The sequence below is a fragment of the Hemibagrus wyckioides genome, linkage group LG07 (genome assembly GCF_019097595.1).
Source record: "Hemibagrus wyckioides isolate EC202008001 linkage group LG07, SWU_Hwy_1.0, whole genome shotgun sequence".
Lineage (NCBI taxonomy): Eukaryota > Metazoa > Chordata > Actinopteri > Siluriformes > Bagridae > Hemibagrus > Hemibagrus wyckioides.
This window is the reverse complement of record NC_080716.1, coordinates 9,773,046-9,800,829: the sequence shown is the minus strand read 5'-3', so window position 1 is coordinate 9,800,829 and position 27,784 is coordinate 9,773,046. Positions and strand designations below refer to the sequence as shown.

The 27,784-nt window shown below is 38.6% G+C and overlaps 1 protein-coding gene across 6 annotated transcripts; it reads right to left on the bottom strand.

The window, feature by feature from the left end:
* Positions 1–2: 2 nt before the first annotated feature.
* On the bottom strand, positions 3–27,600 carry myripa (myosin VIIA and Rab interacting protein a). 6 transcript variants are annotated; one of them, XM_058394845.1, is made up of 17 exons: positions 27,429–27,600; positions 25,837–25,960; positions 15,525–15,746; positions 14,193–14,329; positions 11,069–11,143; positions 10,884–10,981; positions 8,069–8,149; positions 7,780–7,857; positions 7,427–7,580; positions 6,626–7,212; positions 5,003–6,487; positions 4,836–4,886; positions 4,365–4,544; positions 4,042–4,203; positions 1,265–1,342; positions 1,086–1,146; positions 3–918 (listed from the first exon to the last, which is right to left on the bottom strand). In XM_058394845.1, exons 2-17 carry the CDS (start codon positions 25,944–25,946, stop codon positions 905–907), a joined length of 3,573 nt encoding a protein of 1,190 aa, XP_058250828.1. In that variant the 5' UTR covers positions 25,947–25,960; positions 27,429–27,600; the 3' UTR covers positions 3–904. The 6 variants fall into 6 exon arrangements, with proteins under 6 accessions (XP_058250828.1, XP_058250827.1, XP_058250826.1 ...); XM_058394844.1 differs by having other exon boundaries at positions 6–918; positions 5,003–6,490; positions 25,837–25,955; XM_058394843.1 differs by having other exon boundaries at positions 8–918; positions 5,003–6,490; positions 27,429–27,599.
* Between the last annotated feature and the right edge of the window lie 184 nt (positions 27,601–27,784).

Here is a 27,784-nt window from a genome sequence, read left to right as displayed (position 1 = left end):
GAACTCACTCTGGAAAAGAAACTGGACATTAAACATACCTCAGAACATTTACTATGTCTCCTGTCAACTGTTTTTTTTATTGTTCTAAACAAATGCTGACAAATCAAATATATGCAAAAAAAATATTTGCACTACATAGAATTTTTTTTTATAAATGTAAAAATAGGAAATTCTCTTCCACTGTGTGTGTGTGTGTATACACACTATTTTCTAATTTCTAGATACTTAGTGCTACAAGCAACATGAAAAAACATGCAACACTGATATGATATTACATAAAGAATTTTAATCCATACTAAATATCTACACATTTTTATTTGTATCTATGATTCCTGTATGTGATTCTTGTAAATTTATTTCTCCGGAATGCTTTACTAGAGGAATAAACAAGAGCAAATGGGACAGAAATGCTTAGGATGCTTGTTAACAATGCTCTGAGAAATAGTGATATGAAAAACAAAATTTAGACTGGCTTTATGTGCTTTTATGTTTCTTGATGAATGAGTTGAAATAAAATGAATAGACTTTAGATTTTCACAACAAAGGTAATAATGTCAACTTGAAAACAAAACTGAGCCATAAGTTCAGCGTAGAATCTTCCAAATGCCTATGGCAAACGATCAAGCACATATCTCATGTAAGTGCATAGAGCATAAATAACCTACTGTAATATATTTAATTGTACACATAATAGTGATTTTTCATCTTCTTTTACATTTTGGCCATTTTTTTAAAAAAAATCCCACAGTAATGCTGTCTTCCAGTTCCTAGTGATCAGTTTTGCAGTGCATGATTTTGGTTATGGTTAACAGAAAAGGTTGTTTGGGCCTGTAATTCACTGATTAAAGGCACAGAGGTTCTGCTTGTTTGGCTGTAAAGTGATGCTTCCTGAGTTCCGGCCTCACTACATCTTTTTACCTAAAAATAGACAGAAGAAAAATCATTGATAAAAAAAAAGCTTTATGTTCCTTATGGGGGTATTATTTTTTGTTTGTTAGTTTCTGCATGCTGTGCAATAAAAGTATTCTGAATGTAATCAGACATGATGTAGTACCCCTGGGACAGTTTGATGCTATGGCTGTTACCTTGCATTGGAGGTGCAGGCAGGCGGCGGCGGCGCTGGCGAGATGAATCTATGGTTTGTGGCTGCAATAAAAGTGATATATATTTCACTAGGTATGTGTGTGGGTGTGTGAACATGAGCAGTGTTAATGCTGCACAAATGTGTCAAATGCTCAAGACACTGGCATGGTTTTCTTCTGACCTTGGCAAAACGCGTCTGTGGTGCTACATTAAGGCCAGCACTTTTCAGAGCTGCAATTCTTGCTGCAATGTCTGTCACCTGAAGAAGAAAAAGTCCACTTAGTATAGATTCATGTGAATCTACCCTGTCCAGGACACAAACAAAAGGCACAAACTAAAAAGCTAACATGTGAATGCGGTTGTCTCAAAGAGGTGTACTATTCAAATTGTGACACCGGTGCCAAAAATCAGCACTGTGCACAAGGCAGGATGGGACTCTAGTCCACCTCATCACAACATGCACACATTTACATACATTCGCACACACCCAGGAACAAATTTAAACCATCCAGTGTAAATTTAATGTAAAATTTAAATTAAATTTACATTTACATTTATGGACGCCCTTATCCAGAGTTCAATTCAATTCAATTTTATTTGTATAGTGCTTTTAACAGTGGACATTGTCTAAAGGCAGCTATACAGAACATAAGAAACATAGTACAAAAGTCCAAGATTAATGATAGACAAAATGAGGCGATTGTGGCAAGGAAAAACTTCCTTAGATGGTAAGAGGAAGAGACCTTGAGAAGAACCAGACTCAAAAGGGAACCTCATCCTCATTCGGGTGACACCGGAGAGTGTGATTATAAATTATTCTAAACACCGGAGAGTGTGGTTATGAATAATGTCCTTTCTACAGTCATATACAGTCAGTTGGAGTTGTGTGATACAGATACAGCATATTTAGAATGTTGTTGTGTGTAGCAATTAGGAGGTTGTTGCCATCATCCTCAAAGTCTACACAGGGTTGGCATCTTCGCTTTGAATACCCAAAATCTTCACAAAGCAAAAGAATGGCATAAAGTGCACATGAGCTGCATGTAAAACATTTGCCAGTTTCTCTTGTTTAATTGTCCTGACTCACGTTGTACAGATCAATCGAAATATAATTAATAATGTTTGGTAAGGTTAGTACTAACCCACACTAAACCATACCCACACTGGCTACTGCTACATAATGTACATACAGTGTGTTCAGAAGTATTCAGACCCCTTTACTGTCCTTGCAATTTGTTGTTGTAGATATACTTTTTTGGACAGTAATCTTCAAACAAAATCAATAATGATGAAGTGAAAATATATTTTTTTAAATTTTGCAACTTATCAAAAACTGAAATATTTCATTCAGGTGCATCCTGGTACATCAGGTGCATCCTCTATGTTTTGATTATCCTGAGATGTCTCAGGAGGTTCATTGGAGTCCAACGATAAGACATCATTTAGAAAGGCATGCACCTGTGTGTATACAGTCCCACAAGGTCAGACCAAAATTGAAGCAATGAAGTAATAAATATAGCTCCATTGATTTTGGGAAGTGTTTCCTCTTCTAAAGAGTTCACAATAATGGTCCCAGGAGCACATTGGGCTCCATTATTGTGAAATAAAAGATGTTTGGAATAACCAGTTTCCTAGAGCCTAGAGCTAAAGAGGCCTTGTTCTGGGAAGGAACAGATGCTATAACAAAGCTTAAGAAGTCCTCTACAGAAGTGGAAGTCACTCATTAGAAGCTCAGAACATGGAGAAAAAGATTCTCTGGTCTGATAACACGTAAATTAAACTTTTTTCGGTTGAACTTTGGCAAAACACAGGTAATGTCGATCATGCTACTGGGAAACTTCAGCAGCAGGGATAGATTCTGCAAGTAACCTTATAGAGGAGTGACGGTTGACCTTTTTAGCACAAAAACAACATCTGTGGAGAGACCTAAAGTTAACAGATTCTCCCTTTCCAATCTGATAAGCTTTAAAAAGATCTGCTAGGAAGAATGCAAAAAATGCAAAAACGTGTAAATCTTCATTACAGCACAGTGAAATTCTTTCTTCGCATATCCCATCCTTGGAGGTTGGGGTCAGAGCGCAGGGTCAGCCATGATACGGCGCCCCTGGAGCAGACAGGGTTAAGGGCCTTGCTCAAGGGCCCAACAGTGGCAACCCGGCAGTGGTGGCTCAAGTGGTTAAGGCTCTGGGTCGTTGACCGGAAGATCAGGGGTTCAAGCCCCAGCACCGCCAAGTTGCCACTGTTGGGCCCTTGAGCAAGGCCCTTAACCCTGTCTGCTCCAGGGGCGCTGTATCATGGCTGACCCTGCGCTCTGACCCCAACCTCCAAGGATGGGATATGCGAAGAAAGAATTTCACTGTGCTGTAATGTATATGTGACAAATAAAGGCTGTTTCATTTTCTTGCTGAAACAAAAAAGCTGTTGCAAATGTGCTTCTACACAGTACCGAATAAAAGGTTTCATTTTTTTTCATAGATTTGGAAAATGTTTTTCACTTTTTTATTATTGTGTAGATTAATGGTCAAAAAAGACAATGAATTGAATCCACAAGTAATGCATTGTACAAACAGTGAAGGGGTCTGAATACTTTCCTAACCCACTCAATACTGTGTGTGATTAAAGCTATCAGGAATGTATTTTAAGTATGAAGAATTTCTTCTTTTTTTTTTAAATAAAAGACTAAGCAGCTGGAGGCTAATAGGAATGGTATGTTGAACCAGGCAAGTGGATTAAGTAGAAATGTATAACATAACTTAAGCATGCAATAATATCTGCTTTTCATTAGGGTATAAATACAGGTTGTCATAACAACAGCAACACTGACAACAAAAGAAGAAGAAGAAGAAGAAGAAGAAGAAGAATGAGAAAGACCACATTACAGCAACACTGTAGATTCCCTAGAACTATTGCATTATGTGTTCTAGCAGAAGCAGTGTGGAGGAGCAAAGCATAACATACCTGGAGCTCGGACTGCTGTACTTGAGCAGCAGCTGAAGCCACCTGTTCCTCCAGATGAGAGAGTTCTTCCTCTGTGGTATCTCCACTGATGCTGCGTGCACACTCCTCAAGATCTCCCAGTTCAGCCTCCAGTCCAAATACGGCACTAGCAGCTACATAAACCTGATAAAGGTAAACAAAAATTTTGTGTATGCTCTGAGGTCTGCCTCAGAAATCAATACATTTTTAAAAAAAATTATAATATACGAAAGACCACATGTGGAGACAGATTCTATGTAACAGCTTAAGGCTGAATGGTGACAGTATGCAAGCTGGGTTATTACATTTTCCTCTATTCTGCTGAGCTGCTCATCCAGTCTCCTGCTCTGAGTAGGAGAAAAGGCAGGTCGATCCCAGGACTCTGACTGGCTAAGACCCATGGCCCCCTGGATAAGATCTTCAGTAGCATTGAGAACCTTCAGCACCTCACTGGTGATACTGCGCAGAGATGCAGCCGAATACTTCTACACACGCACACACACACGCACACACACAAGCCCACACACACACATAATTGATGGGACTTTCAGGAAAGTCTAGTGATAGCCAAAAAAAAAAAAAAAAAAACATAGGACAGTGGAGTCCACAAGATTTCGCAAACAAAGGAAAGAAAGAAACATTAAAAAAGAAGCTGATACAGCAGGCTAGCAAATCCAGATGAAGCCCTTTGCTGCTTTTGAAAGTATGTATATAATATTTCTCACTAAATGGAAATCTGTAATAAAATGCATTCCATTACGACTTGTAGGAATCACCTGCTGTAGCAGAGTGAAGATAAACTGCAGGTCTTTTTCTAAGTGCTCATCCTAACAGTCCCAGCCAGAAGCACAGGAAGAAGCAAAGTGAGAAGAAACAGTAAAGTAAAAAGCAGATTTTTCATTTTATAATCAATACACAAGCTGTAAAACAACACAAATCTTACCTTGTAGACATCCTCTGCAGAGAGAAATTCTTCCTGACCAGAAGTAGTGTAGTCCAGAACGTCCTTGAGTGTGTGGTCATTACACTGTTCTGCTTCTGCTACACAACTATGCTCTTCTGTTTTACCAACAAAGTTACTCTCATTTTCCATATCATCCTCTTGCATTTGTTCATCCCTGTCTATTCTCTCATTATGGAATCCCATTTCATTATCCTGTGTCATCTGATTTTGTTCTATTTGTTTTCCCATTTTTTCCTCCATCTCCTTACAAGAATCATCAGTTAAATCCGATATGCTGTATGATGTATTGCTGATTTGTGCCTCTGTTTCCTCTTCCATAATATTTAAACCTGTTACCACATTCTCAGTCATTTGCTTATATTCTGAGTTCTCTTCCTCGACAAAATCAAGATTATCCTGACTGAATGTTAGGCTTTCTTTCTCATTGTTCATTCTGTTTTCACTTCCAGTATTGTCCAGATTGTCTTTTTTACTTTCAGCTTCATATTCAGTGTCTTTTTTCTGCTTCCTACACTCTTGACTCTCGTCTTTTTCACTTTTTTCACAGCTTTCTACAGTTGTCTCCAAAAGACATTTTGCCTCTGGTTCCTTATGTTCCTCATTCTTTATACTGTCTGGATTTTTTACAGGTTCAGGCTCACTATCATCTCCCCCTTTACTTTCTGACCTGTCTTTCGTTTCCTGTTCAACATTCTGATCTACAAGCATTCTCTTACTCAAATAACTTGCTTTGTCTTCAGTAGTTTTAATCAGTCCGTCTGAGTCAATTTTATAAGTGGTATTTAATTCTCTCTCTATATGCTCTTCGGGTTCTCGATCCATCTCAGCTTGATAATCAAAGCACTCTTCCAGTGACATTCTGGCAGTTCCGTCTGTCTCAGGTGCACTTTGTTTCACTACTGTCTCTTGTAAAATTTCATTGTGCAAATTATCAATCATATTTGTGCTTTGGGTTTCTAAATTCATTAATGTTTTGGTCTCTATCTCATTAACTTCTACATCTGTTAATCCTTTGCCTACTTTGTGATCTTCATCCTCTTTTATCTCCGAGTTTTTCTGCCTGACATCCACCACCATATCACTTAAGGATTCTCTTCTCTCTTTGTCCCTCTCTTCTTTCTTTCCCCCCTCTCGCACTTCCTTTCCCTCATCTACAGGCTCTACTACTCCATCAATCCCATTCCTGGTTAATGGGAGCTGTGTTCCATTGACATGATTGGCCAGTTCGCTCAATTTGGATGTCAGCTGCTGATCTGAAGTACCACTCAGAACATGATGCTCAGTGAGGGGGTCTTCTGCATCAGGTGTAAAAGCATCAGGAGTCATGGCCCCAGATTTCAAAATGTCTGGTGTCACAGAGTCTGGCGTGTCTGCATTCATAGTCTCATCACTTGGAATCTCTGAGACACTCTGCCTCTTGCTCTGGCATTTCAACAGGTAATTCAACAGCATCCTGCCGTAATCCTGCTGCAGAAGATATTAAATATTAAATAATATTATATGTAATACAATATAAAAGATACAATAATAAGATAAATAAAATATTACTTAGAATCTTATAATTAACACTCTATTATAAATATTTCAGATGTTTTTCCTCACAGGTTCAGATAAAGATGGCCTTTCCCCACTGCATACTCTCAAGCCTTTCCCCTCTGTAGCCTCACGTTTATTTCTTCTCCTCCGTCGTGTCCTCTTGACCCTGTTGTCCTCTAAGCCATCCTCACTACTTTCTCCACCATAAGGGTTAGTGGTAACACCCATAACACTATGGCATTGGCAAGGTAGGTGCCTGTCCTCTAGAGACACCGTCCTCTTCAGGAGGGGAAGTGTTGGGTTATAGATTTGGGGCACAGGGTTGTTCTGGTCACTGTCACTTTGTGGTTGGTCAGAAGCATATTTTGTGGGTGATTTTATAGCTGGTTTGGAGCTGGTGGCATGACGGTCATATAACAGGTTGCTGGTGCACAGTTTGCGGTGAATCTCCCCCCGGGCAGCACCCCATGCTCCATCAGAGTCTGACTCAGTGTCAGAGGCAATTCCATCATAGGCTGAGATCACACCAGATTCTTTCTCCAGGGCATTGAACATCAGGTTCTCACGCTTGGTCGGTAGGCTCAGCCGAGGCAGTTGGGTACTCTGCAGGGCAAACCAATTTCCATCTGGACTCTGTAGCACTGAGGATGCACCTTTAGTCACACAGACAAACAAACGTGTACACCTTTCACCAATGGTCAAAACATACATTATTGCAATAATAGCAAAGCCCTTAAACATAATCAGATTATGTGCTCATGACCTTCAAGAACAATAAATAGATAACAATGTTCGTAAAATTGCATGTTTATTTTTGTTTGTAAATTGGTATACGGATATCTAGAGCTTAGTTTTAGAAAGACTTACAGGAGTTTTCCATCCAGTCCATATTCTGATTCCAGCTTGCAACAGCAGGAACTTCATCCTTCTTTAGCCCCTGGGTGCAGAGCATGGAACTCTGCTCAGTTTTATCATGCTGGGCCAAAATTTCTTCAGTGAGATGTGAGAAGGCTGATTGGGACTGAGTGATAAAAATGTACAATAGAGGCTGTTTAGGAAAAATGACACATGCAGCAGTACCACAACAAAAAATGTATTCACTTCACTCTTTTAAAGATTCCTCACTTTACTCGTTACACTCTTCCATTACTCATTTGGTCTTTAAAACAACTCACAAGGCTACCCTTCTGTCAATCATTGGCAGAAAAATGAGAACTCACATTACGGTTTTGATCAGGTGGTGGCTCCAAATTACACTCTGTATGCATCTCAGATAGATCTCTATTCTTGCAGATAATCTGAGGTAAATGACAAAGTTTTCAGCTTTTACCCCAAATAAAAAATGTGTTTTTAATGATTTGTCAAAATATACAAAGACATGCAAAAAATAATAAGCAGATAATATGTGGAACAGGCAAAGCTGATCTTGGATAATACATAAACTGGTAATCCTGCACAGTAGTTACAGAACTAAAATTTTCCTTGTAGGCGTTCACTCCTGTTACTCACTGTCTGCAGAATCATGGTGGTGAGCTCTTCTATCAGCTCTCCTTTGTTGTCTCGTAGGTAACAAACCTCCTTCAGCTTCTCCTTCAGAAAAAAGCTCAGTAAACTTCAGTACTGTCATCTGTTCTATTAACGTCACACACGTAGACTAAATTGTTGGGACCCTTCCATTAAAGGAAGAAAAACCCACAAGGGTCACTGAAATAACTTGAAACTGACAAAAGTTCAAGTTAAAATAGGAAATTTTGAATTGTGGTTCAACAGAAGAATGTTGTCTTCCAACCTGTAATAAGTCAGTCTGCCTATTTAAAGGTTGAAAAGTAGTCACTGTGCTGTTTGGTATCATGGTATCATGGTGTGTACCAGACTGAACCAGACTGAACATGGACCACAGAAAGCTAAGGAGAGAGGTGTCTCAGGAGGTTAGAAGGAAATAGATTGACATCTGCTCCATGCAGACTCTCCACTGGTGTTCCACAAGGCTCAGTACTTGGTCCTCTCCTTTTCTTCTTCCATACACACTCTTTTGTCAAAGTTATATCCTCGCATGGGTTTTCATACTACTGCTATGCTGATGACACCCAACGTATCTTCTCCTTCTCTTCCTCAGATACCATGGCTTCTGCTCAGATCTCAGTGTGTCTGATGGACATTTCATCTTGAATAAAAGCTCATTAACTGAAACTCAATCCCAGCAAAACTGAACTGCTGGTGATCTTGGGTTATATCTGAACATCTCCATGATCTCCCCTTTGGCCACTGCTTGCAACCTTGGGGTAACCATGGACAACTGTCCATCAACTGTCCTTTTCCTCTCATGTTACTAATGTCACATGCTCATGTTGGTTTCTTCTGTACAACATTTGAATGATTCGGCCATTTCTATCCACACAGGCTACTCAGGTGCTTGTTCAGTCTCTTGTCATTTTGAGACTGGACTACCGCAACTCTCTACTGGCAGGTCTACCTCTGAATGCAATTCATCCACTACAAATGATTCAAAATGCAGCTGCATGACTCGTTTTCTACCTGCCACACCACCCCTCTGCTGCATTCCCTCCACTGGCTTCCAGTAGCTGCACACATCAGATTCAAAACACTGATGCTTGCCTACAAAGCTGAGAATGGACCAGTACCATCTTAACTCAAAGCTCTTATTAAACCTTACACTGCAACACGCTCCACTAGCACTGCCCGACTGGTCCCACCATCTCTCAGGGTAAAAGGTAGGTATACACCTAGACTCTTCTCTGTTCTGGCACCAAGGTGCTGGAATGAACTTCCCTTAGATGTCCATACAGCCAAGTCACTGACCGACAGCTGAAGACCTACCTATGTTAATGTATTTATTGATAGAGACTTCAAAGCGCTTTTGTACATCGCTATGGATAAGAGCATCTGCCAAATGCCAGAAATGTAAATGTAAAATTAATGACAAATTGAAGAGACAGATAATACGAATGGAAAACAAAGAGCCCACAACGACCTCCAAAGAGATTAGAGGTGAACTCCAAGGTCGAGGTACATCAGTGTCAGATCGCACTCTCCATCGCTGTTTGAGCCAAAGTGGGCTTAATGGAAGATGACAGAGGAGACAGAGGAGGACTCCATTGTTGAAAGCAAATCATAAAAGAGCGAGACTAGAATTTGCCAAAATGCATATTGACAAGCCACAAACATTCTGGAAGAATGTCCTTTGGACAGATGAGACAAAACTGGAGATTTTTGGCAAGTCATGTCAGCTCTCTGCTCATAGACACAAAAATGAATTATACAAAGAAAAGAACACTGTACCTACTGTGAACATGGAGGAAACTTGGTTATGTTCTGGGGCTGCTTTGCTGCATCTGGCACAGGCTGTCTTGAATCTGTGCAGGGTACAATGAAATCTCAAGACTATTAAAGCAATCTGCAGCGAAATGTGCTGCCCAGTGTCAGAAAGCTTGGTTTCAGACACAGGTCATGGGTCAACAGGATAATGACCCAAAACACACAGCTAAAAAACACTCAAGAGTGATTAAGAACAAAACACTGGACTATTCTTAAGCAGCCTTCTATGAGCCCTGATCTAAACGCTATTGAACATTTGTGGAAAGAGCTAAAACATGCAGTCTGGTGAAGGCATCCTTCAAACCTGAGACAGTTGGAGCAGTTTGCTCAGAAGGAGTGGGCCAAAATACCTGTCGACAGGTCCAGAAGTCTCACTGAAAGTTACAGAAATTGCTTGATTGCAGTGATTGCCTCAAAAGGTTGTGCAACAAAATATTAAGTTAAGAGTACCATCATTTTATCATTATCATATTATCATTTTTTAATGCAGATGTTGAACCACAATTCAAAAGCAATGTCTGATTTTCATTAGTCAATTTTCAGGGTTTTTCTTTCTTAAATGTAAGGGTACCAATAATTTAGTCAATGTGCGTATGTTACTTCACAGTAACATCACACTGTTTCCAAAATTTACAGTAGTTTAAAAGCTGCAAATGGCTACAGATTTGATCTTACGGCAAACTCACATTCTCATCACAGACAGAAAGCATGATATGTGCTTTACTGTAATCCCTGTGAAAAAATTTTAATTAGGTCAAAAAAATATTGCTTGATATTTCTTTCTCTTTCACGCCCAACACTTACACTACTACCAGACCACTACTCAGCAGTACAGCTGTGTTGGATTAAAAAACGCCTGGAAGTCCAGCTTTGTAAAAAATCAGCTTTCTGTTTAAAATGTGTTAGAAAAGAATGAGGATTTTAGATATAAAAAGGAATAAGCTTACCTTAATGTATATATTCAACATCACTGATTACAAATAAGTACCTGATTGCCTGGTTGTTTTTCTGCCTTGGTAATAGCCTCATCTATGGCTTCTTTTGCCACACGCAGTGCCACACTGATGCTCTCTGCCATGCTTCGTTCTGCAATGACACCGTCCACAGAACACTAATCCATTTGTGTTAGAACATTTTGCAAATTAGATGTAATGTATCTCTTTTGTCACTTACCTTCAGTATGTTTGTAGAATGTAGAATCACTCTCATAAACACTGTCATCAGTGCTTTCAGCATATATACTTCCTTCTGTTAAAAACAAGACCATCACACTATTGGAGTTTGTAATTCACACACATACACACTCTTTTCTACAGGTTTTACAGGTCTGCCATTAACCAATTTATTACTGTTACTCGCTTTGACTGTGATTTTACAGCTACCCCTACCATTCTAAAATATTTCATAGCCTCGTAATATCTTACTGCCATTTAGAATTTCATGTATTGCTTTCTTATCGCTAGTAAACAATGCAAAACAATAAAACTTGTGTTCCAAAACAAGATTCAACATTCAAGATAAGCACAGTAATAAATTTACAACAAAAGATAGAGCACTAATAAAATGACTCTGCTGGAGGATGCACCTGAAAGATATTCAGAATGAACATGAAAAGTGAACAAACACATCTACTCAAGAATCAGCAATATCCCTGTATCAGTTTTCTCCTTTTGGTTTTTTTTTACTTTACTATAATATTACACAGGAAATATAAGCCCAGAGGTAATATTGTTGCCATCCCGATAATGGGACCTTGGCACCTTCAATTATCCTAGCTGTCAAACTGGCCTTTATATTAGAAGACCACAGGCAGGCCAACCATACAGCTTAATACCAGCAATGAGTCACAAGCACACTATGTTTATTTAATTGGGCTAATAAACTTTTTTAATCATATACAGCACCAGGGCATATTTCTAAATTATTCCTCTGCCATGATGCCTGTGAGTCATGTGCAGTGTGGATTTAGACACACTGAATTATGAAGTCTGATTTGAACAATAAATTAAACATATAGATGTTATTCCTGGAAAGATTTACGCTTTTAGTTCTAGACTTTAACTAATGATAAATGTGTTTGACCTAATTTACCAAAATATTTATTTATTTTAGTCATGCATTTATCTTGAGCAATCGGTGATGCCTGACTAACAGTGATAATATATCATCTTTTTTCACATCATTTACATAACACTGAGTACTGAAAGTATTTTTCACCTGCATGCAACACACTAAATGATTTTACTGTTCTCTCACTAGCTAATCAAAGTGAACATTTTGTCTTTCTGTCACTAAATTTTTTACCACCAGTTTTCACTAACAAATGGTGATCTGGGCATTGATTAGATATTGCCAGTGTCTGATAGAAGGTTTAATAGTAATACTCAGTGAGACTATACGGGCTGCTCAGAATGATTTGACAGGTTTTGTAATAGATCCCACATATTGACAACACCATATATAGCTCCAAAGGTCTTTAAAATCAATCCCCAAGCTACTGAAGTTCAAACAGCCTTTATTGCAGCTACCCACTGATTTGAAAGGTCTGCCCTTTACAATCAGACATTCCTACAGAAATAAGCCCACACAAGCATTAAGCTAAATACAGCAAAAGTAAACCTTCCCTGAGAAACTACGATGAGACGAATTTTGTTCCCTTTACTGTTTTCAGGGAGTGTAGAAATTCATGTTTAGAAAAGACCTTTCCTGTAACATACATTTCTACACAAACATTTATGGAAAAATGCTCCTTTTTCCATTCAAAGGCTACATATTTCGATAGAAATACACCCACATATTCAAACAGTGAGGGGCAGTGTGAGTCACCTTCTTGAGCGTGTGCACATGAATGTTGAGACCTTCCAACAATTTGCATACCCTGCTGGCAGCCTCTAATCTAGCTGTGACAGCCACCCACAAGGTGGGATTGGTGGCATATCAGGTACAAAATACAGTTCCACTATCTAAATCAGAGCCTAAAAAGACTGCCAGTCTGGCATAAGAAATGATCTCCCTCTAGGACAGGACATGATTAAAAGGGTCTTCCCAAATCGGTGAGAACAGTATATACTTCAGAGCCTTCTGTGTGTATAGATACCTCTACTAGACACTATAAACTCTAAAACAGTGGTATCCAATACAGGGGATTCTTCTCATTCTGGCAAAATTAAAAGCAATTAGTCATTTCAGTAACATCAGTAACAAATAAGAACAAATAATGCTTTAAAGCATGTTTTGACCAAATTTTCTGACAATAACATATATTTTATCAAACATGTACAAGAAACATGGGCATGGACATGTCTAACTTCTATTTTAGCTACATTAGTGTACTTAGTATAATTTCAGGTTTAATTTCTAACTAATTGTTTTTTGTTCTGCCTAATGAGCTACAGTATTGATCCAGGAAAGAAAATCTATAGAAAACACTCCACTGCGACCTTTCCCCTAGACACTAGGGTAATTCTCTGAAATCTCTTAAAATTAATCCAGATGGTGTACACCAACACAATCGTTGCAAACTCACATGTTGTACACATTGTCTTGCATAAGTATTCACCTCCCTTGAATTTCCACCACAAATGAAATGGACAATAGATATATAGATATGCCTCAGTATACCTTTTAATCCGAAATACCCTAAAGCTTGTAAGGCGACACCTACTAAACATCATCGTCTTGAATAATTTATTGGAATAGTATCAGTCTGGTTTGATTATTAAAAAAAATCAGCTGGTTTTCAAGTCACATTTTTGTCTCGTGTCTCATTTTGACCACAAAATATTTTTCCTCCTGCTCCTTTTACTCAGGATTGACTTCCATCTAGCCATTCTCCCATTAGGGCTAAATGATGAAGTATTTCTGAGATGTTGTCCTTCCACCAGGTTTCTGCAAAAGACATCTGAAGCTTTTTTTTAAAAAAGGTCCATTGGGTAATCAGTCACTTCCCGCACCAAGGCTTTTCTAATGACAGTTACTGTGCCTGGCCAGACAGCCAGCTCTAGTAAGGGAGATTATACCTTTCATTTTTTAACCCTGATATGATGGAACCCACTGTGTTCCTGGGAACATTCATGGTTTTAGAAATAAACTTATACACTTGCCCAGCTCTTTGCTTTTCCAATAGCACAGATATCTAGCATCTCAACCAAACCCCTAACTGTAGGCATATAGCTCAAAATCTGTTAAAAATGCCTCCAAATAATTATGAGATTTTACAAAAATTGGAAAGAAAAAAGAGACAACACCTCTATACAATATGAAGAATGGCATAAACGTTAAATAACTAGTTCAACACCTGTAAATTCAGCCTGGCTCCCTTGGTCGCCAACGTGCCTCCTATAGAGCATCTTCAGCACTTTGGCACTGCCAAACCTCTTAAACCGTCTCCTCACATTACTGTAGAACCACTCTAGAGACTGTGTCTTCAGAAGTCTGCAATTACACACACACACACACACACACACACACACACATATATACATATACATATATATTAATATTATTAAAACTATGTGCGACCTTTTGAACAAACAGGATCCATTCTCTCTAAAACAAATTTATATTCATTTAATCACACAGCACACACACATACGTCTGCAATTACTAAACAAAACAAACTGGGTCAGTAGGACACACAGAGATCTGTTATCCCAGTTATATCAAAAAAGAGTAATAGCATTCCGTTGGCATTTTGTATTATTCCATTCAATGATAGAGCCACAAAACATGTTCCACAACTACAGTGCTATATTTCATTGCATTGTGTGTTGACTTGTGTTTGATTGTGTGACTGAATTGTCTAATGAAGATATATCTGAGGGCAGGCGAGATATGTAATGTGAATAATACAGAATAATATCTGTACAGCCCAAAAACAGGAACGTTTTCAGGAATACGTGGTATTTCTTAACACGTCTCTGTTTTCAGGAATAAGTTATAAAATTAAACACAATAATCTTTGTCTTTTAATGCATATTATATTGCTATTTTATTGCTTAATAAGATAATTAATAAGCATGGTCCTATAGACAAAGTTTAATTACTAATCCCTAATGCATATATCATCAGAAATAGATCACTGTCAGTATGCACAGCTGAATCAATAAGGGAAGAAATGGTAAAACGTCGAATAAATACGCACCCATCTGTGCACAGTTTTTGCACATGTCTCAAACAGACACGAAAGAACATTCTGTATTAAACATTCACATGTACAAAAAAATATGAGCCTAATCTGTTCATTTTCTGTACATTGGCTTGAGTCATGCTGTAATATTTAAAAAAAAATTAAAAATGAATAAAAGTAATTCAGCCAAGGTATAGAATTATCACATCTCTGCCCACCCATGCTGTGCAATTTTGTTAATGTCAGGGGAAAAGTGGCATTTAATAAACTCTAGCTGAAAAATGGATAAATGATTGATTCTACTTTAAATAGGGCATGCAAAAATGCATTAGATTCACTGTATTCTTGCGAGTGTAAAACATTCTTGCATGTGTATGGAACAGAATCTCTATCAAGAGCAGCATCACTAGGCTTAAGTAAGCTTAGATCTCAGTCATGGCTCAAGCATCAATAGCAATCTAGATTCCTTGATCAGTTTGTAAGTGTAGTAAAAGCCCCTACCTGCTCTTCTCACAAGCGAAGCACAGCCAGCTTTTTTCAGTTTCAGAATACGAGCAGCACCGCTTGCAGACGTTGTAGCGACAGTCCAAGCAGCGGCGGCGTGGCTTCAGAAAGAAGGTGAAGGATGAGCAACAGCGGATGCAGCAACGCTCATTAAAGCCACACTGGCGTGACAGCAGAACACAACGACTCTCCTCCTGATCCAGCTCCTGTTTCAACTCACTGTGAGGGAGAAAGGAAAGAGCGTGTGTGTGTGTGTGTGAAATAATAAATGCTGAAAGATACCCAGGGAGATTTTGTACTGGATGACAGCTAGTAAATGTATTAGTGTAGTCAGTCGTCTACCAAACAGAACAGTATGTTGTTCTAAATTATATTCTAAACTCACACTCAGAGTGTTGTTTATGCTCTGAAAGGTTGGCACACGCGAGAAAATGTGCCCTGTACCAGCAGGTGCAAGGCCACGGGAAACACTGCTCCAACATTCTCGCCAAAGAACTCGCACCAGGTGAGGTGAAATGAAAGAACACTAAAGCTTATATTACTATGAGAAACCAGGCAGTATGCAGGGATAATATATATGTAATCTTCCTGCATGTCTATGACCACATAAAGCAGCAACAGAACATGGCTAAAGAAATCCCAGGACAATTATAGAATAGCACTGGCCAAATCTTAAGATGATTTTTTTTAAACACTGCAGCCAAAGTACAGCCAGGCTGCACTGAATCCAGTCATCTGATAAAGACAATGCAAAGGACTCTCCTGATAAAACAAAGAGTGATCTGAAAATCCAGTATGCACTGGAACGGGGTCAAGCAATGGCCTGCTAGACATATACTATTTTGGATACACTCTGCCCAGAGCAGGAACTGACTTCACTCCAATTCCTCCTCTTACAATGTTATTGTCTACCGGTTTGTAGTGGCTGCCATCATAACTGCATTGAGAAGGGTTCAGTTCCATCCATCCATCATCTGTACCTCTTATTATACACAGTGTAGGAGCTTGGAGCCTACCCGAGGCACAAGGCAGCGGACAATCTGGACAGGGCACTCACACACCCATTCACACACAGACAATATTAGAGATGCCAATCAGCCTACAATGTATGTCTTTGGACAGAGGGAGGCAACAGGAATACCCAGAGGTAAACATGCCAAACCACCATTCCCCCAGGGCTCAATTTATATGTGTAAACGTTATAAAGAAGCCATTTTTTCCATGAAAAGACTGCTCTCAATATATCTTCCTCAACTACAAAAAATAATTTGGGATCACAGTGTTTCAGACACTAGCAAAAAATGTCTTCAAGGTTTTAAAAGTGTCTACCATGGTAAATTTTCTTTTGGGTAAATTAGTAGATTTTCCCTCGTTTATAGACTATAACAGTATTAGCAGATTCATATCTGTTTGGGACGAACGATTTGTTCACCAGAAAAGTTATATGTTTCTAATCAAACTGGCTACTCATGATCATAATTTGTCTACCTTAGCCTCAATTGACTCCAGGACTCCTTTTGTGAGTGTACTCCTTTTTTGTTGCTTTTGATTATTGCCTTTACTATGGTCTCATCTCTTTGGCCCCTTTGCACACTCAAGATTTACCCTAGAAAGGATAGAGAGGGCTTATAGAATTCTCACTTTCACAAATATATTCTAAGAAGGCCAGTGAGGTGGCAAGTAATTTATACGTTCACAAAGAAGCTATTCTGATGCAGCACATCTCTATGGACTGGTGTAGTCTACCCAAAGGGATAATAGATCAGACTGTCATTAATATACTATGACCAACCAGTTCAGCATGTCCATGAGCAGGTCATTAACAACCTGCCACGGTTGGGCCAGTTGCTCCAAGGGTGCTTTATCATGGCTGCCAAATGTGCTCTGTAATGTATATGTGTGTGCTGTAATGTATGTGAGACAAATAAAAGCTTCACTTCTCAGTTTGGAACACACAAACTCTAGACAGTTTTTAAGGTGGACACATTCCATCTGCTCTTAGCAAGTGATTTGTGGTAAGTGAAAGCACATGATCATGACTTTAACTGTGGGATTAAGCTGAGGGTAGGGTCCACAGAGTGCTTGGGAAATCTACTCAATGGCAGAGGAGAGGCCCTGTAAGTTCATAGCATAAGCTCCAATATTTATTCAAAATGGCAGTGACATAATAAGCTGAATGAATCACAGTGTCTATTGTATTGGACCATGTGTTTAAAATTCAGATGAGAGTTGGTCAAAGCCTTTCGTTAAAGGGACACGATAGCATATATATAGTACTGTAGGTCTGAATTTCTATTATGCCATGCTCTAATATTTCAGTACTAATTCTTTAGTTGTTATAACAGTTAGTGATTACTCCCTATTAATTTGCATTAACTTTTTCTATTCACATGACTTCTGGCTCTGTTTTATTATTCAACTTTTTCGATTATTAACATATGTTTCTGTTTTAGTATCAGACATGAAACTAGACTGTAAATTGAAAGCATCCATAAGAGACTACTGGACGCATGCCTGATGCACCAAGCTTCTCCATCTGTGCAGCAAAACATGACACACACAAGCCAGAGAGTAAACAAGCACAGGACAACATTTTCTTCTTCTATGGCTTCTAGGCCAGAACAGCATTACACGATTCTTTGTTCATGTTTCATGCCTGCTTGGTACAAATGCTTGTTCACCCGAAAATTCTCACTCATTTAGTCTTGTTTCATCAGACTGGCTAATCATGCACTATACAGCTTGCATCTCACATATATCAGTTAGTAATTCTGTCATGCCATGCAACAGAGAAGAGCAAGGGGAACCCAACAGAGATGATATGGAAAATAAAGGAGGACAGGAAAAAAAAATCAGGAGTAGCCTCTAAATGCCTATATAACTAATAATTATAAGTAATAGTTATAAGATAGTATTCTGACCCTTTTGTTTTTGTTATTTAATATACTTCCAGTACATTTATATACTTCATATCTACAGACATAATGTCTTTTGACTTTGTAATTGTAAATCTGAACAAAAAAATATTTATTCATATGCATAAACAAAGAAATGTTAAAAAAACAAAATTGATAGCTTCGCGACAAAGCACTAACGTTGGTACTTTGTAGTGTCCCGATACTTTTTCCTATGTCGAGTCATTTTTTTAACATCCTTGTTCATATTTACAGAGTCATACTTTTTGTTCATATTTATGTGTGCAAATTTGAAGCGGTTATTTGCAAGTAAATGTCTCTTCAAAAGTATTGGACCGGCAATTCTTCGATTCCTTTGTTTTTGCTATACACTATAAATATTCGGGTCTGAGATGAAAAGATTAACATGAGACAATAGATCAGAACATGTTGAACAACTTCATAGGTGGCACTGTATGTTTGAGCCAACTCTTTTTCAAGTGATCAAAAATATCAGATGACTGACAGGTTTCTTCTTGCCCAGGTGTGTCCTGTTAGATTGACTGTTTAAACAGTTAATAGCTGTGAATGACTACACTTACATCCCTGTGGTTTTGCCTGTGAATACTGTATTTGTTGGTAAAAAATAAAACACACTAAAGATCAGAGAGCTGTTATTTTTGGGGTGCAATCAATGCTCAGAAATCAATCTTAGCCCTTGCACAGGTATCAGGTATAGCCAACAAAACAATCTAAAATATGCTGAAAAAGAAATAAACCATTGGCGTGCTAATAACCAGATGCCAAACAGGTTGGCCAAGGAAAACAACAGCAGGTGATGACAGAAACATTGTGGGAGCTGTGAAGAAAAACCCAAAGCATTACCCTCAAGCTGCACAGGGCATGGTAGAAAATATTACAATCCTTAATTCAAAGAAGAGCACTGTAAGGCTCAGATAGACTGTGTCAGCTTCATGAACAGGCTCACTAATCTTTACTGATGATGTAATTCATGATTGTGGCAGCAGAATGAATTGATAAATCTACCGAAAGATTCTGTTTGCCAATTTACAGAGAAATGCATTCAATCTAATTGGGAGGAACCTCAGCATGCAGCAAGACAATGACCCAAAACACACTGCCAAATCAGCAAAGCAGTTCATCAGGGGAAAAAGTGGAAGGTTTTAGACTAGCCAAGTCAATCCCACGAGCTTAACCCAATTAGCAGGATTACACCTTCATAACAGACTGAAGGGAGAAACCCCACAAAACAACTACAAATAGCTGCAGTACAAACACAAAAGAAGAACAAAACACAAAAGAAGAATGCAAAAGTTTGGTGATGTTGGGTTGTTTTGGGTTGCCATCATGATGTAGTTATTGAAACATGCAATATGCAACCACATTTAATGTGTTATTTACTTTAATTTACTTTAAGACTATTTGGTTTACTCCTAAATGTGGCATGTTCCATGTTGTTCTAGCACATCTACTGGAGTTGATACTATCAGCAAAATAATGCTAAAATTTTCTCGAACCTAAACGTTTTCAGTGTGTATCAGAATCAAATGAATTGACTTTGCCATTCCAATACTTCTGGATGAGATCCCAATGAACACACATACTAGTTTGTGTGTGCAGTAGGATAAATTGTGCATACAAAATTGGGCATTTTACAGGCAAAATCACAGGAAACCTAGACAGAGAGAATATGTAGAACTCCACAAGTTAAATAACCTTAAGCTTAAGATTGAGTCCTGAGCTGTGAGGTGGAAATGCTAACTACTGCGACATACAGCACAGCATTGCTCTCCATTATTGTGTAGAAAAATACCTCAGTTTGGAAAATAAGTCATTTTAAAGATACAATCTTTAAGAAGCAATGCCAGGATTCTACACACTATTTGAAATAACTTGTGCGGTTAAATAATTTTCACTGACCAATTACACCATGGTTCATTATCCACTGAACACACAAAAACTTATGGGAAGTGATGATGTACAAAAATTACATAACTTTTTCAAGTTCACTTGTGGGTCAAGCATTGGAAAACTCTTGGTCTTCTTCCAGTGGGATAATGACTGTGCTCCACTGTGTAGGATGTTTTGGAAAAAGTTGCCAATCCAAAGCCTGTGGCCTAATACAATAGGAAGATCATAGACTTTCGACAGTGGTTTAATAGCTCAACAATCCCCTACACAATGTCAATACAGATGAGCAACAATATATATAAGGAGCACTCCAGCCAAAATGTACTTGTACTTTGAAAATTATCAAAAGTGTTTCACTGAATTTCCAAGCTGTTGTAGGTGCTGAATACTGCAGCAGTCTGCTTTATATTACTAAGGAAGCAACAAACAATTAATCAATCAATATGGGCCACATTAGGAAGCCAGTCAGATCGTGAATAAATGTGGACATCAATGTGCAGCGGTTCCCAGAGGAATACATTAATCAAAGCATTTAGAAGTGGCCCAGGTCCACTGTGATTAAAATGTGGCCTTCTACATCGTTCACTGAGACAAATCAATACAGACTTCCATTTTAAATCATTATGCATCCACTCCAATCAGTTTATAAATTATGTCAACCTCATTAACCACTCAGAAAGTAAACATGTACAGAAACACTGACATTATGAAAGAAAATGTCAGTTTCTTTTGCCTAAATACTGAACTAATCTTATCCTGGGAACAAAAACAGATTAGTGTTGACACGACATCTGATTATTGTGCAAAGTAAAACATTGGTGCCAGACTCACTAATCACAGTGGGGGATTTCCATTAATCAGATGGGGGTAAAAACCTGATTTGTGGAGTGTTTTCTGGTTCATAATCTTTTGTACATGTACTGCTAATGGACAAAAATGAAAAAGGTAGACTAAAAATACTTGAAAAAGTACTAATTAAGTATAGATAATGTCAAATTCTTCCTCAATTAAAAGTCTACACTATATGGGCAAAGGTTTGTGGATATTTGACCATTACACACACACACACACATATATATATATATATATATATATATATATATATATATATATATATATATATATATATATATATGTGTGTGTGTAATGGTCAAAACTAAAGTTTGGAGTATGGCTGTGGGAATTTGTATTCATTCAGCCACAAGAACAGTGGGTGAGGTTAGTGAGGTCAGGCAGGTCAGGCGAGGAGGTCTGGGGTGCAGTCAGTTTTCCAGTTCATCCCAAAGGTGTTCAGTGGGGTTGAGGTCAGGGCTGTGTGCCGGACAGCTGAGTTCTTCCACTCCACCCTTGGCAAACAATGACTTTATGGACCACACTTTGCAGTTCACAGGGCCATTGGTATGCTGGAATAGTTTTGGGCCTTTAGGTTCCAGAGAAGGAAAAGTTCTAGAAAAAAATCCTAGAAATGTGCACTTAAAAATAGGTGGGAAATGGGGAAGAACCATATATGTGTGATGGTCAGGTGTACACAAATCTTTGGCCATATAGGGTATCCAGCCAAAATGCACATTCAAGTGATGTAAAAATGTTTACTTGTTCACTTGTGTGACTTCTTTATTTAAAAAGGGTTGCAGAGAATCTCGAGGCTATCCTGGGTAACACTGGGCCAGAAGCCAGAATACACACTGGAAAGGAAGCCAGTCCATTGCAGGGTACCAGGCACACATACATTTATATACTCATTCCCAGCTAGTGGCAGTTGATCTTAGCCAATACACCTGCTGACTTTTTGGGAGGTGAGAGGAAACCAGAGAACTTGGAGAAAACCCACAAGGACACTAGGAGAACATGCAAGAAAGAAATTCCACACAGCTCTAATAGGATCTAACACAGGACTGTGGAGTTGTGCAGCAGCAGTGTTTTTTTTTTAACTAATGAAATGTGCTATGTACACAATTACGGAAAACTATAGATTTTATCACATTTCAATTATTGTCACATGTTCTCACTTATCTAAATCTGTTACAAGCAATTGCACCAATCTGCTTGAAGATATAATTCAGTCTCGGATCTCATTTGCTGGTCATATGCAGAAGTAATACTGCACAGTGTGCTAATGAATGAATCATAAATAAAATATTATGTAAATAAATTTGGCATTAGATAGAATTTGACTTTGTGAAATTTGTATTATTTTAGCTACTTGACTCAATGCTAGCTGACATTAGCAAAGAAAACTAACAAAATATAGCCATTTACCAGGTACAATTTTCTTGTCAAACTGAGTTAGTTTGAAAGCTAATAAAAACAATAATAATGTTTTTTTTAAAAAATGATGGGCTGGGTTCCTTCTAGACCTGGCAACCTGTACTCAGGTGTCAATATGTTTTTTTGCCGCCTTTCTGGTTTCCTGGTAACATTAAAAAATTGCATTTTTTACGTCCTATTAACTTCACAAGAGACTGAAAGGCTCGGGTGGAAACAACTGGTTACACTTAACAGTTTATTCTTTACAAAGAACAATGTTTGTATACTGAGTCTTATCCATCAACATGTTTAATGTAGTCCAAAATGAATCGGAACAAGAAAATCTGGTAACACTTTATTTCAATAGTCTGCTTTAGACTGCACACACTGTACTGTTTACATCTTCTTTTTTTGCCATCTGTCAGGGTAGGCGTGTACAAATGTAGCATAAGAATTTCATTAAATATAGATGCCTATCAACAGATTCTCAATAACATATTGCATCACTGAAATCCCCTTTAACTGGAGTTGAAAGTGAAAGCACTAGGTAGAGGTCCATAGTGTATAGCTCATCTACTACACATCAATTGCCGTAAACTGGAGCATCAAATAGAGTGCTAAAAGTGTTCCACAGATTAACTACTAAACATGAGCAACTATAAATATTTGACAAGAATTTATTGACAGTTGGCAGTCTATAGAGGGTTAGTTGACTGGCCCTCCAATTTATCCCTTCATCTTGGTTTTACATTTTCACATGCAGAATCTCCCTGTTCAGCCACCCTTGTGTCGATCTTTATCATCAGTCTTCTCACAGTGTCGGACTACGCCACTAATCTGGTCTCCGTCTCTGCTGCTGATCCCTTCCAGGCTTAATCTCAGTCCTTGCTCATGTCTCAGTCTATGTTCTTTATCCTGTTCTCCTGAGCTCCTTCTCCTGACCCTGGCATAAACCCAGGCCCCAATTCCATAAAGAAGCGTACTATTTTCTGGAAGTAAATTCAAAGGTTTCTTTTATGCTTTTCCTCATACACACTGGTCAAGTGACATGGCATGTGCGTGTTGCACTAGTTTGAGTGTGTCAGGTGCAGCAGTGGTTTAAACACCCCTGTGACATTTTTGGGTAATTTCTGGCATTTCTGGTGTCACTAACAAAAATATGAAGGCAACAGCAGACCTACAGTTACAACGTAAACATTGCTAAGAGAAGAGGAAAGTTCACATACAATTATACATGTTGAAAAAAGTTGAGTTATAGTAGCTAATGTCCACAGACAAGGTGGACAAGGTGGACTATCATGTCTAAAGAGGTCAAGTGGGGAACAGAGTGTTTTAAATGACTGAAAATCAAAACAAATTTATTCTGAGTGTTAACTATTAATCTACGATAAAACACTATGGTTGTTGTACTAGGTTCAAACAAATGATAGAACCATTCAGAAGAGACCCAACACAAATTCTTGCCTGTTACAGCATAACATCTAATGCTATACAAATGAATCTAAAAATCTAAAAAATGAATGCCACAGTATGTAATATGTAAGATTTAATCTTTCCAAGCTGCCCAAACATACAGGGGTTGGACAATGAAACTGAAACACTGGCCAATTTAGTGTTGGAGGTTTCATGGCTAAATTTGACCAGCCTGGTGGCCAATCTTCATTGATTGCACATTCCACCAGTAAGAGCAGAGTGTGAAGGTTTAATTAGCAGAGTAATAGCACAGTTTTGCTTAAAATATTGCAATGCACACAACATTATGGGTGACATCAGAGTTCAAAAGAGGACAAATTGTTGGTGCATGTCTTGCTGGCGCATCTGTGACTAAGACAGCAAGTCTTTGTGATGTATCAAGAGCCACGGTATCCAGGGTAATGTCAGCATACCACCAAGAAGGACAAACCACATCCAACAGGAGTAACTGTGGACGCAAGAGGAAGCTGTCTGAAAGGGATGTCCGGGTGCTAACCTGGATTGTATCCAAAAAACATAAAACCACAGCTGCCCAACTCACTGCAGAATTAAATGTGCACCTCAACTCTCCTGTTTCCACCAAAACTGTCCGTCGGGAGCTCCACAGGGTCAATGTACATGGCCGGGCTGCTATAGCCAAACCTTTGGTCACCGGTGCCAATGCCAAACGTCGGTTTCAATGGTGCCAGCGGTGAAAATCTTGGGCTGTGGACAATGTGAAACATGTATTGTTCTCTGATGAGTCCACCTTCACTGTCTTTCCCACATCCGGGAGAGTTACAGTGTGGAGAAGCCCCAAAGAAGCATACCACCCAGACTGTTGCATGCCCAGAGTGAAGCATGGGGGTGGATCAGTGATGGTTTGGGCTGCAATATCATGGCATTCCCTAGGCCCAATACTTGTGCTAGATGGGCGCGTCACTGCCAAGGACTACTGAACCATTCTGGAGGACCATGTGCACCCAATGGTTCAAACATTGTATCCTGAAGGCGGTGCCGTGTATCAGGATGGTAATGCACCAATACACAAAGCAAGACTGGTGACAGAGTGGTTTGATGAACATGACAGTGAAGTTGAACATCTCCCATGGCCTGCACAGTCACCAGATCTAAATATTATTGAGCCACTTTGGGGTGTTTTGGAGGAGCGAGTCAGGAAACGTTTTCCTCCACCAGCATCACGTAGTGACCTGGCCACTATTCTGCAAGAAGAATGGCTCAAAATCCCTCTGGCCACTGTGCAGGACTTGTATCTGTCATTCCCAAGACGAATTGATGCTGTATTGGCCGCAAAAGGAGGCCCTACACCATACTAATGAATTATTGTGGTCTAAAACCAGGCGTTTCAGTTTCATTGTCCAACCCCTGTATATATACATATTTGGGAGTAATCCAAAATAGCTGCCCACAAAAATGAGACCATATCCTTTGTCTCAGGAAGTGAGCTATTGCGAGACAAGGAAGGGAGGGTCCTTCCTGTATTTTGTGTTTTTTCAGACGGAAAGGCTAAGTAATTTCTAATGAAATCTAGCAATGCATGGATTAACAAAATAATTCATGCTGATGCAGACACAACAGTGTTACAGCGAAATGCACAAAGAAAAACAAAAAAAACATTAATATTATTATAGATATGTTATAGTATTATAGTGTTCTGTCTGGAACTTTGTGTTTTTGGCTTTGCTGCTTATTTATTTTCTGTTGTCTTTTTGGTTTGCTCACACACATGCCTATAGGATTGATATGGATGATCCCAAGCTTACCTAAGACGCTCTTCTTCTGTCTTACGTAGCTGCATGTCTCTCTGCACCACCTGCAGCACATGCTCCGCCTCGTCCTCTGTCAGATTCGACATGTCCAGCTTGCGGCCCATTTCTTACCTCTTTTCTTTGTGATGGGTGGATAGAAAAAAATTTAAAAATTATTTTTTTATGACTTTATAGCCCTTTAGGAGATTTTAAAAGGTAGGTTTAAATCTAGTGGCTCCTAGATTTAATTCCTGCCTCGGTACTGTTACTTATAATCTTTCTTCTTTTTGTATTTACAAAATAATTTAATGTATACTTGTATTTGCTGCACTGTACCTGGAAAGGATCATTACGCTTCAACGTATTCACCCCAAAACGCATTATAACTTCTACTATGCTGAGTATATGACATTTAACAAGCAGTTAAGGATCAATGTGACTAACAGCCAGAAGTTTACATATATAGTCCACATTACTATTAAATTACTTCAATCTATTGACACTATTATAAAAAGATAAATCACATATTGCTATATCATCGCTAAAATCGCTAATATGCAATGCTGCCTTCAAACCTGCTCAAAATAAAGCACAGTCTTATGCTTCTGAATGTCACAGTGCGGTTATACTGAATATCAGCACAGCAGGACACAACATGTCCTGAAGCAACATTTTGAGACACAATATGGACAAATGTTCTGCTTATATTAGCTAATGGAAATAGATTCTAAAGCCACTGTCACTTTATAGCACATAGGCTGGTCAGGCTGCTACTAGCGATTTGTAAAGTCCCTTTTCATGTTCATGTAACCAGCTTCTATATTTAAAGTAGATAGAATTGTTCGCTGATGATGTCATTAATGCTATTGTATTAAGGGTTTCGAAACAAGAAGGGGAATTTTATGTTCAGACGTGCAGAGTGTCACATACACTAAAATCCTTCAAATGCAGAGGGAGAGACAATATTTTGCATCTATAACAATAACGTGGATGTTGAATAGCACAGTACATCAAATGACCAATTAAGTCCACTTAGCATTGAAAAGAAAAACGTTCAAATGTCACAAAGGTTTTGACAGACAAATCTGTGGCATGGTTTGCGAAATGTCTGTTCGTCACCTATATCTGCAGTATTTACATGAACTTTTTGCTATTAGTATATGTTTTCCTTGGAAGGGTCACATGGCAAGACATGCAAACTGTCTTTGTAATGGTGTGGCATGTTATTATACATATTATTGTACATACAGTATGCATGTATATGATTTTTAGACATAATTAGACATACTGGATATGTACAGCATGGCAAAACATACTGTCTAGGTATGATAAACATCAACAAAAATATCTTTATATATAGCTGATATCTTTACAGAACTTTTTAGATATTTTTTTTTACATAAAGTTATAAATAAAAGTAGTAGGTAGAAACCACATGAAAACCTATTTTCTTTTTATAAGAAGGCATCCCATTTTCTTTTCTCTGTTAGACAAGTGTTTGTCACTGGAATAGGATAAACTTTAGGAATGACGGACTCAAGCAACATAAACAGAAAAACACATGGGAAATGAGCAACAGTTCAGAGCAAACAGATTGGGCTACTTACCGGTTTCTCTCGACTCGATCTTGTGCTGTCAGAAATAGAAATGCATGTAGAATTTAGAAAGCTCGTCTGTTTGAAACAGCCCGTTTATGTCGAGAAGACGGAAACATCAGGCAGTGTGTTTCTGCCGGATGACTGGAGCTCACTGTACTTAGTGTGTAAAGAGCCAGCGCGAGACTGCTGCACCTGAGCAACGGGAGTCGCACGCGCCAACCAATCACATGTCTCGACCTTTGCCACGCACACAAACCATTAAAGGATTTACTGTTATTTGTTAGTCATTGTATTTTATCATCATCATCATCATCATCATCATTATTATTATTATGATTATTTTACATCCAGCAAAGTCTTTTCAG